At 32.1% G+C, this 22118-nt stretch overlaps 1 protein-coding gene across 1 annotated transcript; it reads right to left on the bottom strand.

Annotated features, from left to right (window-relative positions):
* Positions 1-598: 598 nt before the first annotated feature.
* Positions 599-1300, bottom strand: LOC121210951 (glutaredoxin-C5). The gene has a single exon (XM_041083006.1). The coding sequence runs from the start codon at positions 1199-1201 to the stop codon at positions 851-853; it is 351 nt and encodes a 116-aa protein (XP_040938940.1). The 5' UTR covers positions 1202-1300; the 3' UTR covers positions 599-850.
* Between the last annotated feature and the right edge of the window lie 20818 nt (positions 1301-22118).

Genomic DNA, 22118 nt, shown 5'->3' with positions numbered 1-22118 from the left:
GAGCACGTGGAGAATGAGAAGTTAATATAGAAGAACTTCTTATGTTGACAGCTTGTGTCTCCAAACAGTTGGTTAATTTTATCTTATAATACCTACGACAAGTAGAATTTATGGAGTTTAATACTGATTTGTTATTTACATGTTACGCTTGAATTGACTTTGTTGGCCAATATATTCTGGGTTTAGACTATATTTTTTGAAGTTGGTATAGCTGAACTAACAGAAAAAGATTTAAACTGTACATAAACGCAATCCAATTTCTACCATTGAGAGATGTAAAGCAAAGTAGTTATCTTCGCTTCCAAGTACTAGTACAGTGGAGGAAAGGCATTGATGTGAGCGTGTTGATGCAAATTAACATGTGTGTTGGTTGATCAAGAAAACCTAGGAACAGAGGTGGGGTCCTCCATCACACTAGATGTGCTGTCAATGATCCTTGTTTTAATTTTAAAATAAAAAGATAAATTCTTCTATTCTATGACATTCAAACCCGAGCCAAAGTAGCATAGGAGTAGTTGGTGTGTTTCTAATTCCCATTTTCCCCACACCTGGTTTTGCTTTGCATTTTGGTGATTAAAATTAAATCGATCGAGCAAAGTAAAAGATAAGTTTTGAGCTTCCATTCTCTATACAATGAGACAACAGGTGAGCTACATTAATTGGATTTGGCATAGGGGTTAAGGAGACCTCAAAATCTCCAACTATAAAACAACACTTGAAAAACGGAATGTTAACTAAAATTAGCTAATGCCTAATAGTATATAATCGAGATGGAATGAGAAAACCCAACTCCGGCGCCTCTTGTTCGCACTATGCATCCAAGTCATATAATTAATTATTTTGAAGAGAATTAGAGCCAAAGGGCTCCCGCCTCCTTGAGAAGTGGTACCAGGGTTCCATTAATATGGGATGCCATGACTCGGTCCATGGAACCTATCAGCTTCCCTCCGATGAAAACAACAGGAACAGCTTGTGAGTTGCCAAGCAGCCTCATCAGAGCTCTTTCCAACTCTTTCCCTCTGGGGTCCTGGTCCAGCTCGTACACCGCTGGGTTCACTCCCATTCCGCAGAACAGCCTCTTCACAGCGTGGCACATGCAGCAGCTGCTCACACTGAATATCACTACCGCGCTCTCCGACGCCAGCTTCACCAACCGCTCCATCGGGTCTGACCCCATCCCCATCCCCATGTAAGAATACATTCTTCTTTTCTTCAACTAAAAAGGCAGAGCAGAAAGCAAAGATTAGATGGTGTGATGATGTTGGAGAAAGTGAGCGTATGCGATGGGCTTTTATAAGGGTGGGGGATGTGAGGGCATCATAGTAAATAAAGTGGGCTTTGTCCGTTATTGTCGCAGCGCGTGCGTCGAGGGTCTCACGGTGTTTTCATTAATAAAGGGATTTTTTTTTTTGTGTGTGTCCTGGAAGAGACAAGGCAGATATACATACAAAATAAAACAGCACCAAACAAATACAGCCGTAGAGGAAGCTTTAATGGAAGCAAAGGTGTCAGTTGGGGAAGGCGGCTAGGGAGTAATTTGTGTAGTCTATAGAGTAAAGGCTTTGTTGCAACTTTTACTCAAGTACATAAATAGTGCATTTTTGGTTTGGCAATGCGCAACGGTCAGTGTGAACTTGTATTAATATATTAATAGCATTCGGGCGTTTAATTGAGACAAAGCAAACAGGCTTTATTTATATTTATTTGGTTTTTTTGCAGGCAAAAACTGAAGTGTGTTCTGAGTAGACGGCTGCCTCCGTCCTTGTTGTCGGGAGCTTCAAATAAGTTAAACATTTGTTTTTTAGTATTTGGATTCTGATTCTCAACAAACGAACATGTTGATGTCTTGAGTCGTGACGACGATAATGATGTTGATCATCCATGTTTTTGCTAATCCCATCAAACCTCGACCCTTCAATCCAATTGTTTCATAGTCAATAATAAATTAACACTGGAATGAAATGTTAGTATGTGATAATGTTGTTTGATTGGGTTTGGTTAAATAAAATAATATCTTTGGAATAAACAAATAATAGACTAATATAACAATTTTATCCTTAATTAATAATTATATTTTTTCTTTTATTTAATCACTTTATAACTAATTTACTATTATTATTTATTTAATCTATATTAAAAATATATAATAAAAATAATTGTTTAATGGGTAAATCCATTACCCTCTCCCTCAATCCTTCATAAACAATATCAAAACTCAAATCAAAATTATCAAAGATTTAAACATATTTTTCAATCTTTAAGAGATTTGCTTTTTCTTCACCGGGACTTGAAGCTCAACTTTCTACACCCAAAAACCAACCTTGATGTCTGCAATTTTTTCCGCCTCAATTTGGTTCTACGAAATGAGTTGAAGCTTCAAAAATGATAAAAGATATGACTCAATTGGTAAATTCATTATTTAATGAAGGGTATGATGGGAAGCAAAAAATTTTAATCTATTCATAGAATAGCCAATTTAATATCTCTATTTCCTGAATTTTTTGAAGAATGATTCATTCAATGTATATGACACTGTTATTCCATTAAACTAAACATACTCTTAAGAGCTTGTTTGGTTTGGTGTATTGGCTAAGCCAATACACCCCTAATCGGTGGGGCCCACCTAATACCAATCTAAGACGCCGTTTGGTTGAGCGTATTGCTAATACGCGTCTATCCCCTTACTTCCCTAATCGGTGAAAAACACCGATTTCTACTCCCCCCTTATTCTCAGATTAGATGACCCTACCCTAAACCTTCCCTCTTTTACCCCTAATCGATCCCCTCTGTTTCTCTTCCGTTTCCCACCTTCATCCGAATTGCTTCCTTGTTTCATTGCTTTTTCCCAGTATTATTTTCTTCCCTTTTCTGCCGATTTGCTCCCCCGATTATTTTCTTTTCTATTTCGGCCGATTTGCTCACAGTTTCTGCCGATTTGCGTCATCGGTTAGTCTATGTTTCCCGATAGATTAATATCCTTTGCTATTGTAGATGAAAACCAATACTTTCGAGGTAAATATGATCTATTGTTTTTATCTAATCGGTTTCCCCTTTTGCTTTTTTCAGGTTCTTCATTGTGCCCCGATTTGCTAATAGGTTAGTTTTAGCCAATTTTATTCTGTTTGTATTGCATGTTGAATTGAAATGTGTTTTCTGTTGTTGGTTAGGCTTAAGAAATGCATGCCGTTCGAAGTTGTTCTCTCTTCTCTGCTAATCTTCGATTTCTGTTTGTTCTGTTGTAATTTTCGAGTCCTTTTCTGATCTTCAAAACCGCGAATGAGATTTCTTCCAATGTTTGTTTGTTTAAGTGCCTGAACTGAGTAGCAAAAATAGGTAAGATCATTGAGTTCTTTTGGTCCTCTGAAAGTAGCAAAAATAGGTAAGAATGCTGCTCAAGTTTTGTCAATTTGATTTGCCTTTTGCATCTTGCTCACTCTTGATGCTCTATAAGGAAAAGAAAGAGACGGAAAATGGGAGTCAAAGTAAATGGAAATTGTATTGAGAAATTCTGGTGGTAGAGACTAAAGAGAGTATTAGTGGTTATAAGAAGGTGGGGAACTGAAAGAGCGTCAATACTGAGGAAAGGCTTAAAACTTGATATGCAAGTGATTATAGGTATAGACCATAAATCCATGAGATAAATTGAGCTTCTAAATATATCCGTACAACAGAAAACCTTAAAGCAATATCCATTATTCATCCTTGTTGGAAGAGATTGTCTTTAGAGTTAAATTGCATATACCCCTCCTTCCTTGAGTCAAAATAGATGACCTTCCCAATGAACAGAGATTATGTCATTGATCTAGAATTAAAAAGCTCATCACCAAGTTATTTCAATCCATCAACTTATTGCAATCACTAAAACACTTGTAAGGTGTGTAATGGAAAAAACATAAGGCTCAAAGATGTCCGATGAAATAATTTAGTGTTAGAATTTGCAATTTGTGTATCCAAGGCTTGTTCATTTGTTTTCTGTGTCATAATCATGTTTAAGGTGTCATGTATTTATTATAAGTTTTGACATTTTAAAAATAAGTGGTGTTATATTGATTTTGATATGCTTTGTGCTTGTGTAATATTGTATTTTAGCTATTTTTCTTGTGTCTGTTTAGTAACAATATTATCTCTACTTTTGCCCATAAATTTTGTCGTAGTCTGGTTTTATTTTGTGAAACTTTTTGATGTTGAACAAAAGTTTCCAAATCTTTATTGAATTAAATTAAATTATCATTCATCTAACTAAATTACTCCCGACTCATTCAGACAATAATAGTGCCTCAAATCCTCTTTTGTTTGTTTGTTCTGTTGTAATTTGGTCATCTGAAAGTAGCAAAAATAGGTAAGATGAAAATGTTAGATGATAACGAATGTTCAAAACAATTTATAATGTTAAGATGAAACTGTTGTGGAAGATGAAATGTTATTTTAGTCTGCTGGACCTTGTTCTTGATTTGTTAGTCAATAGAATTTGTTATTTTAGTTCTTTTGGACCTTGTCTGCTGGAAAATTTTGATTTGTTCTTGATTGGGACGAGTATAGGATTTGAAGAGCATGTGTTTTGAACATAGGCCATGATAATACAAAGGAAAAAGTCAGCCATTAAAACAAGCAAGTAATTACTTTCAGTTTCAAATAGCATTCAAAATAGGCTTTCCTCATTTGCTTTCAAAAAAATGCTGATGTTATTGAAAAAACTTGTAAAAGCAAGTAATTAATTTCATTAAAATACCTTACCTTTCAAGCATCACTTTTCATGCCCTTCATGATGTTTTAGGGTGAAAGTTTGTAATCTATTTACCAAAGCTAAATTATAATTATATCTTTCTTTATATGACATTTCACCGACCAAAGTAAGCTAATTTAATGTGATTAATTGCTCTCTTTTTATTATGGTTTACGTCACTATCGCTCAAACCATATTAATTTCGTACACTTTTGTCTCTAATTTTTTTTACATTGGTATTTAAATTATTTATCGATTACTATTTTTAGTCAAATAATTTAACGAGTTTAAAAAATAAATAATCCATCCGATTATTATTTTTATTCATATTTAACAATCTTAAGATTTGCTTACCTAGTTTATTACTTGTATAATATTTGTCATGAGAGCAATTTAAAGTTAAAATTGTCACTTAATCCAATTTAACAAAGTAAAAGGATTAAATTTTTAAAATTATAAATAAATAAATTAAAATTTAAATGTGTAAAAAATATAGAGACAAAAGAATAATTAAACCAAAAATGGGGCTTGTGACCTAATCTATCAAAAAAAAATTCTTCATGCGGCAAAGGTTGTTATTATTTAAAATAGTACAGGTAATTTATTATAAATTCGATGTTTAATTAAATTATAAATATTATGATACTAATAATGAGAACATTATTAATAACATAAATATAATTGTAATTATTATAATTTTTATCTTTAATATTAATAATTTGAAATTAATAATAAACATGAAACCTGTTTGTTAAGTATTAATGTTGATATAATTATTATAATTTTTATCTTTAATATTAATAATTTGAAATTAATAATAAACATGAAACCTGTTTGTTAAGTATTAATGTTGATATAATTTTATGTGGAGAGAATTATATTTTTATATTAATTAATAAAAATTATCATATATATCTAAAATATACGTAAAATTAAAAGATTATACATACACCAACAATGTTTTTTAGGGTAAATAACATTAAACCAACAATTATACATACACCAACAATGTTTTTTAGGGTAAATAACATTAAACCAACAATTATACAACCAACAATTATACATACACCAACAATGTTTTTTAGGGTAAATAACATTAAACCAACAATTATACATACACCAGCAATGTTTTTTAGGGACAATAACATTAAACCAACAAGTAATTTTAGGTCAATTATACATACACCAACAATTAATTTTAGGTCAATTATACATGCTTTATAATTTCTTTATTGTTTGGGTGATTCATAAAGAAATGAAATTAAAGTTGCAACGATATCATTTAGTATTAACTATTTTGCTTCGTGTGTTCTAAATTTGTATTGTTTATTTTTATTTTATAATGTGTAATTGCAACTTCAATTCATTGATAGTGTGTGTTATAATTTTAATATGTTGCAGTAATGGCTCGTCTGCCTTTAATTGCACAAAGTGTGATGCGTAAAAGAATTGGTCTTGCTTTGACATTATGGTTGGAAATCTGTAGAATTGCGATTTGGTTCTTGTTTAGAATGGGTGCCAGCCTTAGCCTACAGACTTATCAACCAAGGATTAGGTCCTACACCTTAGATTTTTATGCAAAACGGGATTATGTGAAGAGGCTTGTATATGCTAGTGACGAGACTTGTATTGAACAAGTTAGGATGAATAGAACTGCCTTTTGTAAACTATGTGAGATGTTAGAATCGATAGGGGGATTGAAGTCGTCAAGGTTCATGCTTGTTGATGAGCAAGTAGCAATGTTTTTACATATCATCTCCCATCACCTGAAAAATCGAGTTATCAAGCATCACTTTAGAAGGTCCGGGAAACTGTAAGCAGAGCATTTCATAGTGTTTTAGATGCTGTCATACGCTTACAAGATGTCTTATTTAAAAAGCCGGAGCCAATTACAGCCGACTCTTCTGACACAAGGTGGAAATGGTTTAAGGTAGTAGACTGAGTTTTAGATATAGCTTGTACAACATTTAGTTGACTTAGATTTAAATTAGTATTCTAACACAAGGTTTTATATCATGTGATATAGAATTGCTTAGGTGCTCTTGATGGAACCCACATAAGGATTAGGGTGCCAACAGCTGATAAACCTAGATATCGAACCCGAAAAGGTGACATAGCAACAATATGCTAGGTGTTTGTACACCTGATATGCAATTTGTTTATGTTCTTCCTGGTTGGGAAGGTTCAGTTGCCGATGGACGGGTGCTCCGAGATGCCATCAGTAGAAGACATGGACTTAAAGTTCCTCATGGTACAGTGTATACTTAGAGGAATTTGAATTACTCATTAAGATCAAACTTTGTTTGCTGAATTAATCATTTTTTAAAAAATTATTTTATAGGTTGTTATTATCTAGTTGATGCTGGATACACAAATTGTGAGAGATTTCTTGCACCATTTAGAGGACAGCGATATCATCTGAACGAGTGGCGTCAGGGTTATCAGCCAAGTTCTCCGCAAGAGTTTTTTAATATGAAACATGCCTCAGCACGTAATGTCATTGAAAGATGCTTTGGCTTATTAAAACTTAGATGGGGAATACTTAGGAGTCCATCGTTTTATCCTGTAAGGGTGCACAATAGAATTATTATTGCATGTTGTTTGCTCCATAATTTTATTCGAACCCATATGAGTATTGATCCCATTGAAGCGGAGGTGGGAGAAGGATTACCTACTAATGTGGTGGATGACGATGAACCGAATATCACAAATATTCATCCATCGGATGCTTGGGCAACTTGGAGGATGGAACTAGCCAACCAAATGTTCGATGAATGGCAAGCATCTAGAAATTAGTTAGGTTTAGGGACAAATTCAGTTTGAATTGATTTGTTGATGTTTTTTTATGTATAAACTTTGTGAAACTTTGGTGGTCTTTATGAAACTTTATGAAACTTTGTTGAATTATAATGTAATTATCTTTTCATTAAGCATGTGTTATAAATTTAAATTTAGTATTGAACTACCGATATAATATTATAAACTGTTCACCCAACAATTAAATGATATTCAAAATAGTAAATAATGTTAATTTGTTTTTTTTTTTAAGAACAATATGTCAGGTGTTCCACCAACGGGTGCTTCTTCTCAAGCTTCTCGAGGAAGCAAAAGAAAATGGGTTCCAGAGGAGGATACAGCCTTGGTTTCTTGCATGGTGGATTTGCACAATGTAGGAACATTTAATGCTGATACCGGGTTCAAAGCCGGTTATTTGAACGAGCTAGAGAAAATGCTAGAAAAGGCTTTACCAAGAGCAATGTTGAAGGCGAAACCAAATATTGAATCTCGGATTAGGTGCCTAAAAAGGGAATGGTCAGTCGTCTACGACATGCTTAATGGCCAAAACAACAGTGGTTTTGGTTGGGACGAGCATAGGCAGCTCGTTGTTGCTGAAGATGGAGTTTGGGAATCCTATGTAAAGGTAAAATGTATTTCAAGTATTTATTTGTTTTTTTACAAAACTTATAACTAATATGATTTCCTCATTTTTTTTAGAGTCACAAAGAAGCCTCTCAGTTCAGACATCGTTCTTTCCCTTACTACAACCAGCTTACTGCCATATAAACAAGAGATCGGGCGACTGGGAAAGACGCTCAAACAGCTGCTGATGTTCTTGAAGAAATACATGCTGAGGATGATCGTACTACAGATATGAATGAAGAGAGAAACACATTCTATGACTGCGAAGCTGACGTCTCTTTAGACGACATGGATGTTTCCGGTATGGATCCGCGAGGAGATAGAGATCAAGGGGGTTCCTCATCTTCAAACAAGAGAAAAAAGAAATATGATGCTCGTGATAATGTGTATGCTTCATTTGAGGAGGCTGCCACCTTGTTGGGGGAAAAAATCCAGGCCGTTGGTGATCAAATCAGTAGGACTATGGCCTCCGAGGTGGTAGTTCAGCAGAAGTCTGAAGAAAAGATGGAAGAGAAAGCTTCAAATTTATATTCAGCCTTATGGTCAATTGAAGGTTTAACCGACGATCAGCGGTATGATGCTTTGAGTAAAATTCCCGATCATCCAACTCAAATGATCGTTTTCTTCAGTTTACCTTCTGTTGCCCGATTGGAATGGGTCAGAAGATTTCTTTCTCACCATTAAATATCAATGTTCAAACTTTTTGATGTTGTAAAACTTTTGAACATATTGATTATGATGTACAATTTCATTTTCATCTAACTTTTTCTTAGTATAAGTTAATTATGTTTATGCAGAATATAATTTTCAAGTTATATATTTAATAATAATTATGTTAATTTATATTTTACAGTATCATATATTATGATTTGAGTAAATTAATATAAGAATATTAATTATTAAGAATTTTTTTAAATTATATAGTTTAATTAAAATATATTTAATAATAATTATGTTAATTTATATTTTACAGTATCATATATTATGATTTGAGTAAATTAATATAAGAATATTAATTATTAAGAATTTCATTAAATTATATAGTTTAATTAAAATATATTTAATAATAATTATGTTAATTTATATTTTACAGTATCATATATTATGATTTGAGTAAATTAATATAAGAATATTAATTATTAAGAATTTTTTTAAATTATATAGTTTAATTAAAATATATTTAATAATAATTATGTTAATTTATATTTTACAGTATCATATATTATGATTTCAGTAAATTAATATAAGAATATTATTCAATTAAGAATTTCATTAAATTATATATTTTAATTAAAATATATTTAATAATAATTATGTTAATTTATATTTTACAGTATCATATATTATGATTTCAGTAAATTAATATAAGAATATTATCCAATTAAGAATTTCATTAAATTATATATTTTAATTAAAATATATTTAATAATAATTATGTTAATTTATATTTTACAGTATCATATATTATGATTTCAGTAAATTAATATAAGAATATTAATTATTAAGAATTTTATTAAATTATATATTTTAATTAAAATATATTTAATAATAATTATGTTTAAATATGATTAAATTATTTATTATTGATAATAAAAATCTTATTATAATTTAAATAACAATAACAATAATCATTTACCAAAACAAATTTATGCTAAGGGTATTCTAGTCATTTTAGTTTTTTCTATTATGCTATTACACCTCTATTCCATTCAACCAAACACAAGATTACTATTACGCCTCTATTCCATTACATTCAACCAAACAGTGGATTAGCTATTACACCTCTAATCCAATACACCTCTAATCCCAATACACCTCTAATCCAATACGCCTCTAATCCAATACAGCGAACCAAACGTGCCCTAAGTTTTATCCAAAAGTAACATGGTATTGCTACATTTTTTTTTTTGGTCTTTGCTTACCTAAGTAGCGTCTTTCATGATTTGCTTCAAACCACGTGGTTTTTTTTTTTTTTAAATTCGCGCTACTCATTCAGTTGCAAATAAATCACGTGATTTTAGCTTACAGGCGTGATCAATAAAAATTATAATACCAAAATATTTGAACGCAAAATCGCCTCCCCCCAAATTTGTGCCCCCTCTATGCTCCTTGCATAAAATTGCGCCACGTATTTTTTTCTTTTTTAAATTATAATTATCTTCAATTTTATATTAATTGTGGAAGAATTAAAATTGATAAGAAATAAAAGAAATTCATCATATATTATTTTGGGATATAACGTTTGAAATAAAAAAAATAAATATAATGAGTTTATTAAGTTCAAAATAAAAATATTTATAATTTATAAAACATTAAAATCATTTGAATTTATTTAAGGTTGTCTAAATTTTGAGGTCAAAAAAGCATGAGCGAAAAAATATTCAAGTTTGAGCTGATTCGAACTTAAAATAAACTAAAATTTTAAGAAAAAAGGAAATATCATATCTTCATCAATCTTTGCTAAATTTGTTTTAAAATATTTGAATGTAATATTATCCAACACCCTTAATCTATCAAATATTTAAGGATGTTGTATTCTTATTAGAATTATCGGAATGTAATATTATCATATGGATTATATTATTTTACTTGATTTATTTTATTTCAATGTAAGATTTTGTTGTTTAATTAACAAAATTAATATTACTTAAAAATTTTTTAATCAAATTCGTGAAACTTTTCCAACATTTGTATTCTCTTTTTTTTGTTACATAAACCTAAATTTTTTTATGGCAAAAACTTATATATTACGTTTAACATATTATTATAATTAATATTTTAAAACAGTTTTAGCAAAGATTTCATATAAGTGATGGAGACGTGATATTTGCTTTATTCTTAACATATTTTAAGAGTTAAAAAACATGATCCTTAAGTTATACATCAAATTAAATGAATAATTAAACATGAAAAAGGTTGATATAAGGAAAATGTGCTGGGGATAAAGTAGAATAAACAGCGAATGAGAAAAATAGAGAAGATCAAAACACACAAATATTTACTTGAAAAAACTTCTCCGATGAAGAGGATAAAAAACTACAGGCAAAATAAGACTTTACTAATGAGCAAATAATCAAAAGTACAAAATGGAGATATTCAAAATAAACCTTAAGCCTTGAAAACAAAGCTCTTTAGTTAAAACAAAAAATTCCCTTAAAGCTCTCTCAAAGCTCTCTCTTATTTTTTTCTCTTGATTGTAATGATGATTTTTTGGGTAACTTATGGCCCAATTTATAAGCTGAGATTAGAGGTCTAATCATACTAAAACATCTCTGGTATTAGTTTGAGTTTAACGGGAAAAAGTAACATTGCTGAAAGTCTAATTACATAACTACTTTAAGTTGGAATTCGTCGCGTCGTCGTGACGTCCCGTGCTTCCTTGTCGGGATGTTGCCTTTACTCCAATTATGGTTTCGTCAAGTGCCTGCAAAATGTCTAGAAATGTGAGGCACACTCTACGAATCTCCACTTTGACTTTTATTTTAACATGCCTCTTTTGTTGAGCCCTGTTATGGGCGTAACTTAATCTTTGCAGAATACTAACCAAGTCCAAATGGTGTTTGAACTTGGAAACTAGAAGACTCTTATTCAAAATGGTCATACATTTCTCGCTCATATGACCAAGTCGCATATGCCACAACTGAGTTGACTCCAACTTCATAATAGATAAGAAAATTATTGCTGCACCAGTCACTGTTAAAACTTGCAAAATATATAGAATGTTGGTTTTCTAACCTTTCATCAAAACGATAACTCCATGAGTACCTTAATGACGCTTGACTCGATGATGATTTTACAATCATTCGAGTCTAATTTACCCAAGGAGATGAGGTTTTTCTTTAAATCAGGCACATGTCTGACATCTGACAATATCTTGATAATCACATCGTGCATCCTGATTTGAGCGGTACCAATATCAATTATCTTACAAAGTGAATTATTCCCCATGAGCATAGCTCCACCTTCAACTAGACTATATATGGAGAACCAGTCCTTGTTGAGACACATGTGGTAAGAACATCCTGAATCTAGGATCCACTTGGATGTAAGTTAAGCCTTTTGGTCATAGACACTAGCAACCAATCATCACCATTTTCCTGGACCACACTAGCATTGGCTACCTCAACCTTCTATTTCCCTCTCTTGTTGCTCTCAGTAGCCCTCATGTTCTTATTTTACAGCTTATAACATTCTACCTTAATGTGACCTAACTTCTTACAATAGACACATGTCTTGTCTTGATTCCTCAATTTTGGTTTAGCTTACTTCTTGCAACCAAAATCGAGGCTTGCCCATCTGACTTGCTATTCAAACCTAACTCATTATCGAGTTTGTCTTTTTTTTTAACAAGTTTCCCTTCACATCCTTGAATGAAAGTTTACCGTTCTTATAAATTAGAGTCTCCTTGAAAAATTTATATGAAGGGGGCAAATAGTACAATAATAGCATAACCTGATCTTTATCATCTATATTAACTTTGAAATTCTTCAAATCATTCAAGAGAGTAAGGAATTCATTGATGTGAGCCCTAATGGACTCACCTCAGCCATACGAAACGTGTATATGCGTTGTTTCAACACCAATCGATTAACCAGTTACTTTCACATAGAGGGTTTCTAACTTTCTCCATAAGATGGATGTTGTTTTCTCCGTAAGTACCTCCTACAACACATTCGTGAGACACAATTGAATTATAGACAAAGTCTTCTCATCAAGCTCATCTCATTATGTCTTATTAGAATCCACGAGCTTTTACCCTGTAAAGACCTTCTTTAAGCCGTTCTAAACCAATATTGTAGTCATCTGAACTTGCAACAAACTAAAATTTGTGATCCTATCGAACTTCTCGATCTTGAATCTCATCGTCGCCATATCTGAATGAGTTGATTGCGAAATCCTAATCAAGATCTAATATCAGTTTATTAAGTATAAACCCGAATAAACGACGAACAAGAAAAGTAGAGAAGATCAAAACACACAAATATTTACATAGAAAAACTCCTCCGATGAAGAGGATAAAAAACTATAGGTAAAATAAGACTTCACTAATGAGCAAATAATCAAAAGTACAATATGGATATATTCAAAACAAACCCTAAACCCTAAAAACAAAACTCTCTAGCTAAAACACAAAATTCAATTAAAGCTTTCTCAAGGCTTTCTCTTAATTTTTTCTCTTGATTGTTATGATGATTTTGAAGGTTACTTATGATCCTATTTATAAGCTGAGATTAGATATCTAATTATACTAGATATCTAATTATACTAGAATATCTCTAGTATAATTTGAGTTTAAATGGGAAAAGTAACCCTACTAAAAGTCTAATTACGCAACTGTTTTAAGTTGAAATTCGTCACGTCGTCGGGAAATTGCATCCAGTTCTGGTTTCGTCAAATGCCTGCAAAATGTCCGGAAATGCAAGGCACACTTCACAAAATGTTTGAAAGTGTTTGTTAATGAATAAAATTATTAATATCAAACAACTTATTTTTCGATACAATATATTAAACAATGATATTACTAATCATACAATTTTACAGAAAAATAAAAATAGCTCTTTCAAGAATTGCACAATCGAATGTAATTTGTTAACTCTATTGATATGCCTTGTTAACATTTAAAAAAAGAAATTATGAAAGTAAACATTATATAAATTGATCAAAGGTTTGTATGAGTTTTTTTTTAAAGAATGAAATTGTTCAAAATGATAAAAATAAAAGATAAATGGTCCTAAATTAAACATTTTCCTCGAAAAATATGATATCGAGATTATTCATTATATTCTATAATCTTGACACTGTTGACAAAGTAAAATTATCAACTAAAGATAATAGTTGAAATCTACAAGTGAAGATGTTATCTTGACATCTTACATTATCCTCCAAAATGTGAGATTATTTGAATCAAATATCCCCTTAAGCTTAAAAATTTTCATGTGTGGTGACTCCAAAAATTTCGTGATTTTTTTTTTACATTTATTTGGATTGGATTAGGGCTTATTCGAATAATTAATTTTACTATTTTAAAAATAAAAGAGTATTAAAATATTTTATTTTAATATTTATGTATTTTATGATTAAATTTAAATAAAATACTAATTCAATTATTAAAAGTAGTTTTTAAGTGAATCAAAATTTTAATTCATGCCAAACTAGGTTGACCTTTACTTGATAGACCTATCCATGATTGAGCCAGACTCGACCCAATTTGATTTTTAAAAGTTTTTCAGGTCCAAGCTCAAATCAACTTAACTTGTCTGTCGAGACCATTTTTTTAAATCGAGTTTGAAATAAAACGGGGTTCAACTTCGAAAAACGAAAACAGGAGTCGCCACCAATCTTTTTAGGTGTGATTGGATCACCTTTTAAAACATTTATTTAAAAATCATTAGTTTCGGTCTACGAAATCAGAAAACGGGTTCGGAAGCCAGTTACGTACGAGGAAGGATTAGCACCCTCGTAACGCCCAAAAATTGGTACCTAATTGATTATTAAAATGTCTTTAATGTCGGAAATTTAAAAAAAAATTTAAGATGCAATCATTTTTTAAATATTTTTGACTTTGAAAATTAAGGTTCACTTGTATCAAATGAATCAAAATATTACATCCAATAAGTTAGGACACAATATTTTCAAGACATTTGACACTAAGTTAGTCCTTTTGGAAATCCCTATCTCGAAACAACGAAACGTCATATCCATTAAGTTAGGACACAACGCTTTGAAATTCCAAGACAGTTGATTGCATTTTGAAAACCTTAAAAACTTAGAAGGGTGCTTGATTATTTGAACTCAACGAGGAAAGTTGCAACCCAGTAAGTTAGGGCACTACTTTTCTCGAAACTTCCAAACACCAAGCATTGCCTTTATTTTTTGAAAACTTTAGGGTCTTATTTTTAAAATCGATGCATGAAGGAGCATATACGAGATATCATGTTATAATAATAGGTAAATAAAAACACAATAACATAAATATCATACATTAACTAACATATATATATAAGAAATAAAACATGGCAAATTTTAAATAAGTAAAATATAAAAAAACAATATATATATTTAAGAAGAATAGGTAAAAACACATAAACATGTAATTCAACATATATCTAAACATATTAATAAAAAATGATGCATGATATACAATTTGACACATAATAATATGCCAAACACTCAACATTTAATTATGAGACCAACATTTAATATATTGACATAATATATATAAAAAAGGATTGTGTATATATATTAAAATATGAATAAAGTGAGTAATTTTTTTAAAAAATGTGTGAATTAAAATCAAATTTTTGGCAATGTAATGCTAATATATTATACATAATAACTTTAGTTTTAGGATTATAATAAAATAATAAAATATAAATACTATGATATTGTACTATGTAAAATATAAGATAATAAACATATTTAACAATACATGAAAACATAGTAATTAATAATGAATTTTGAAATAGTATAATAATATATAAAATACTAATTTTATAGTTTTGGATAAAAATATAGATAGGTTTTAAAAAATATAAAGGAAATAATTAATAAAATATTTAATATCAATTTAATATGAAAATAATAATGTGAATAATAATATACATGAAAAAATATATAATAGATGATAATAATATGAAATAATATATTGTTAAAATGTAAAATAATATAATAATATAAAAATATATAAATATTATGTGATAAAAACATAATATAATAAATAATAAGTAATGATATGTGTTAAAATATATATTAATATGATAATAGAAAAATATGAAGTAATATAATATAATAAAATATAAGTTGTTGTAGGCCAATTTTAGCCCATTTACATCAAAACCCAATTTAGTCTTACCTAACCCACCAAATTAAACCCAAAACCCAAAATCTTAACTACCCAAAGCCCAATTTCAATTAAAACCCCAATGGCCCAAACCCTAAGCCCAAATCAAAATAAAAAACCCTACTTAAACTTTTCTCAACTAGCCACACCTTTTCCACCACCAACTCCACTAGCCACACCTTTTCCACCACCAACTCCACACCTTTTCCACCACCAACTCCACTAGCCACTCATTTTCCACCACCAACTCCACTAGCCACACATTCTCCACTACCAAATCCACTAGCCACACTTGCTCCATTACCTACTCCACTAACCACAGTTGCTCCACTACCACTTGTACCTACAAATGAAGACATAAACAATAAAAAAATATTTTGTAAATGGCTATATAAACCTTCTCATATTTTGTATAGGGTGGGATTTTTTTGGAGAGTTTTTGGGAGAGAATGTTATTGTAAAGGATTTTTGGAGAGGTTTCTTTTTAAAGTAATTAAGGAGAAGAGTTATTGTGAAGGCTAGTTTTTGGAGAAGCTAGTTTTTTTGGAGATTAATCAAAGATCAAAGCAAAAGAGGTTTCTTTGTCTATTCTCATTTTAAGTTATTTGTTTACTTATTGTTTTCCTTTCAATCTTATTTTGTTTCTTTTATATGAAAGTAAAAAATAAAAGGAGGAAGCTTACTCATTTTTATCGAAAAAGTTTTTTTGAGGTCCGGCTGCCGTGTACGGTGGCGCCGGCGGCGGTCCGGCGACCGGACGATGGCCGGCCTTGTGGCCGAAAATCACCCACCCTCTCCCTCTTTTTTTTTGTTATTATTATATTTCTTAATATTATATTATATATATTCTTTTAATATATTAGGTATATTTTAAATTTTATATTACGTATATATATATATTTTATACTATTTATTTATATATCTTTAATATTATATTATTTATATATATATTTTTTCTACATGTTATCTTATGTATATATCTTAACTATATTATGTATGTATTTTTAACACTATATTATATACATATTTTTAATATTATCATGTATTTATTTTTTATATATGTACATATTGATGTAGTATTATTAATAGTATTTTTTTAACATCATTATTATTTCTAATATATATATTATGTACATCTTTTTATTTCTATTTTATTTTTTATTTGTCAATATTAATTATTATTATTCTAATATTTTGATATTTTGATATTTTATATTTTATATATTTTATTATTCCCATCATTATTCGCATTTTTTGACAATAATATTCTTGGATTTTTTTACTATCATTTTAAAAACTTTTTACATTTTAATTTTAAGAATAAGGCAATGTACCAATTTTAACATTAAGTCGATTTCATCGCTATGTTGGGTGAAATTAATCGGCTCGTGTTAAAAACGGGACGTCCTTCTAGAAAACAAAAAAAACTTGCAACTTCTCATTTCCTTCAATCGGATCACACTTAAATGTCAAATTGAATTCGTATTTTTGAAAATCAAGACAACATGTGTTTAATAAGATACCAATTTTGGGCGTCGCGAGGGTGCTAATACCTTCCTCGTGCGTAACCGACTCCCGAACCCTAAATTTTTTCTGGATTTTAACGTAGACCTAAACTCAGCCTTTTATTTGTTTTAATAAAAGATCTAATAGGTGTCCGATCACACCTAGGAAAAAGGATCGGTGGCAACTCCCTATTTATTTCAAAAATCAAACGTCAAATTTCAAACTTTTTTTCAATAAATCGCCACAATTAGCGACCAAGCTAAGCTAAAATTTTTACGTCGCTACAGCTAGCGACTCCACTGAGGACACTTTTTGAGAGTCGAATCGAGTTAAGCATATGTTGTTAAAATTTGCAAAAATTCCTTGTTCAAAAACATATTTAGTCGTGATCCTTAAAATTTTAAATTTCGAAGAATCATTTGTATCGTGTTGTAAATATTTTCCTAACTTGTTTATCATCCGTTTTTCAGCTCTAAGTTTTTACGATTCTAGTTTTAGTTTTAAATAAAGAGAAAAGGTTTGCAAGTTTCTCCCCACACACCGTGCACATGCATTTTTGTTGCATAACATGAGCTCTATACCCGGGCTCTGTCCCTGTTAAGTGAAAGTAAACGCTACGCCTTCGTGAGTTAACTCGTTCCTCCGCACAGGCTAGTGAATACTTTCGGGTTACATATGACTTATGCTTTCGTGAGTTAACTTGTCCCTCCGCATAGGCATAAGTAAATGTAATCCTTCGAATTGATCTCGTAAGCCTATGATGGGCCATGACCGAGGCTCTGTACTAATCTTAGTAGATGACAGTACAGACGATTCGAGTACCCATCTAGAACCAAAACCGCATATAGTGAACCATACGAGCCATCCAACTAGAGTCGTGCCGAACCTCCGTCCGTTTACTGGTCACCGAAATAAGTACATGGGAAAAACACATCTTACCTTCTGTTTCTTTTACATTTACGCTTTTTATGCAAGGGAATCGAGTCCATTGGACCAAGTAGCTTAATTTGTTAGATTGTCCACAGTTTTTCTCTGTTCATATGTGTTGTGCTAACCAATTTGTTTGTTTTTATTCTTATTTTACATCATGCATTATAGGCATCTTGTTAGGAAGGTGTTTATTAGAGATTGGTTGCCAAAAACGGGTTTCTGATGGAGGAGTCAATTATACGAGTGACCGAAATGTTGTGTAATAGACTCTTTTGATTAAGGAAATGCCTAAATAGGGATTATCTTGAAATTAACACCAAATTTTTGCATATTCATTCATGACTGACATTCATCTGCCATTTATTCATTCATCCATTCATTGCATGTACATGTCCTTAATCATTCACTGAGGCTGAAACCGTATGATCTACAGTTGTGACGCTACGAGTTTGGAATCACGCCATTCGTATAAGACGCGGATAAGAGCTAGAACTATGGAGGCCGAATTCAATGAGAGAATTGAAAGAATGGAAAAGGCCCAAAGAGAATTGCAAGAACAGTTGGCTAAATCACAGCAAGAAACGAGAGATCTGATGGTAAGGTCTCGAGAGGAATCACTCAAGCAAAGGGATCAAATGGCCAAAATGATGGATATGATGTCAGCTTTTGTTAAAGGGAAGGGACTTATGCAGAGTCCTGACGTTATGGAACCTCAGTCAAGAGTTAATCATGATCAGGATCCGTTTTATCCCCCAAGATTCACCCCGCCTCACGTTCATGTAACGCAAAGAGGATGTCCTCAAAAGGAGCCTGTAGGCTTGGAGCAACGACCTATACCACCTACTCATTTAGGGCAAGGTATATCTATATCAAACCCTAGAGTTAATCCCATTGATCCCAATATTCCAGATTGGGATGACCTAGTAGAGATAGCCAAGTTGAAATTAGACGATCATGATGTTTGGGGCAAGTATAGGAGTTTTGAAGAAAGGCTCAAGGCAATCGAAGGCACTGAAGTCTTCTCTGCATTAAGTGCCAAAGAACTCAGTTTGGTACCCGATCTAATTCTGCCTCCAAAGTTCAAGGTGCCTGAGTTTGAAAAGTACGATGTGACAAGATGCCCAAAAGCGCATCTCATCATGTTTTGCCGGAAGATGACCGGCTATGTGAATGAAGATAAGCTACTCATACATTGTTTTCAGGATAGTCTAGTGGGATCGGCTCTTCGGTGGTACAACCAGCTTAGTAAGGAAAAGATCCGATCCTGGAAAGACTTGGCGTCAGAATTCTGTGAGCAGTACAAGCATGTATCGGATATGGTGCCTGATCGAATGACTCTACAAAGGATGGAAAAAAACCAGCAGAAACCTTTAGGCAATATGCTCAAAGGTGGAGAGATATCTCGGCTCAAGTGGAACCACCATTGACTAAGACTGAGATAACAGTCCTTTTCATCAATACTCTGGGAGCACCATTCTATGACAAGTTGGTAGGAAGTGTTACGAAAGACTTTGCGAACATTGTGATATCCGGGGAACTTATAGAGAATGCCATAAAAAATGGAAGGATGGAATGTCCTGAGAGCTCAAAAGGGCAGCACCCATGAAGAAAAAAAGAGCCAGAAACCCATGTGGTGGGAATAGGAAGCCACTATGCTTCTAATTCGTACCCAACTCAACCATGACCTCGATATCACCCACCTCCGAATTTCACATACTTGGGAGTGTTTTGAACAATGGGACAGTGGAAGAGATTACTTTTAAAGCTAATCTAGAGTAATATTCAAAGCATACTTATCGCCTTAAGACCTAGAGGTGATAAGTCTTCTTTTGGGAAATAGGTTCCGGTCCAAGATTTTTATTTCAATGAAATGCATCTTTTTGAGTATTATTTGGATTTTTATTCTTTTATTTTACATTCATGATCATCCTATACAAATAATCATCCTTAGAATCATTTATTCTTTGGAATTTGCCTTCGCACCCACAGCGGGTCCCCAAATATCAATGTCACGAGCGACGCTATTACTAACTCCCTTTGGAGCAAGATATGTGTCTAGAAGGATCTCTGGACTTCGAAGATGACAGAGATTATGTCTATCTTACGACTCGTGAAGATGACAGAATGAGACAAAAGACAGACCCTAACTTACAAAGGGTCAGCTGACATTGTGAGCTTAGGAAAGAGATGAAGATTGAGACCTAGCCCACCGCAGAAATAAGGTAAGACTATTGAGTTATTTTCAAGAATTCAAGGATGTTTTCGCACGATCATATTAAGACGCACTTAGGAACATCTTGAAAGAAGTCCATAAGGGTGTCTAAGGAACACATGACAGTGGTTCTGCAATAGCCAGGCTCATCAATGAGGATCGGATACTGTTGGTCCACCATGGGAAGGGAATGGCATCAGTTATGACGTCAAGACTCACGTTCTTCTTTCATCTCTTCACAAACTTTTCAATATGTAGGGCATAGATGTTCTGGGGATGACTTCGTCAAAAGCTTCCAGTCGACATCATCGTCGTGGCCGTCAATTGCTTCACTAAGAAGATGAATGTAGCTTCATATGAAAATATTATAAAGTCGACAGTCATGAAAAGAAAAAAAAACAAAAAAAACAAAAATAAAAAAATAAAAGACAAGAAAAAAACAAAAAAGAGAGATCAAATGCCAGAAAGAATCATGTTTTAATATGTAACTGTACAATGTCATATCACAATGCAACAAAGGCTGCCAAAAGAAAAATACAAAAATCAAGAAAAGTTATAGAAGGTGACCGAGACTTGTAAATATTGGCATAAGAAGCTACCTTTTACTCTTTATGCTTATTAAAATTGACCAGGACCTTCACTGGAGCATTAGAGGTGGTTCTGTCCATGAAAATTAAGATTCTTTTTCTCCAAACTTTGATTGAATCAAGAATTTGATGAAGTAAAATGTCTTCAGTAAACTTGACTGCAGAAAAGGGTTTGAACGTCAAATGTGTATGATACTGAGTTATGACGGAAATGGTTCACCCAAAGGAATTTCATAGTAGAAACTTGGTATTGCAGAAGACCCTTTCTATACAAAAGGATTTCAAAGGAAAATGAATGCTTAAGAACTTTATGAGGCAAAGGAGGCTTTCCCCGGAAGAACACTGATCCAATCCTAAATTCAGAAGGAGAGGCCAAGGTGAAAACTTGCAAAGGGCGCTTTGTGACCTTCATTCATTCAAAAGCAAAAAAAAAAGAAGGAAAAAAAGAAAGAAAAGAAAATGGAGAGGTCAAGGTGAAAACCCTCAAAGGGCGCCTTGAGACCAAATGGGTTTTAAGCTGAAAACCTGAAAAAGGCGGCTCAAATTTTGTTCAAAAGTGGGGCATATGGTAGTCTTGCTATACTTGAATTGACAGTGAAGAAGTATGCTACGTCTTGGGGCATCGAAAAAGTACTCTGAATCCCCTAAACACATGTTGAACTCAAAATGTCTCGAAGAAGTTTGTACAGAGAAGCTCAGGCTGCGATATTTGGGGCACTTAGCTTTCCATTTTACCCATTTCTGAATTTATCTTTCATTATCTTATTCTTTTCAAAATGCGCTTCCAATAAACTTGCATTTGCTCCCATTGTTTAACTTGTCTGTTTCGAGTTATGCTCTTAGTCAATTTTCTTCTTGTCCATTAGTGTAATTCTTTTCAAGCATTTCGCATTGAAATAA

This window comes from Gossypium hirsutum, chromosome A12, assembly GCF_007990345.1.
Source record: "Gossypium hirsutum isolate 1008001.06 chromosome A12, Gossypium_hirsutum_v2.1, whole genome shotgun sequence".
NCBI lineage: Eukaryota > Viridiplantae > Streptophyta > Magnoliopsida > Malvales > Malvaceae > Gossypium > Gossypium hirsutum.
Note: the sequence above shows the minus strand (reverse complement) of the source record. Positions and strands in the feature narration are given on the sequence as shown.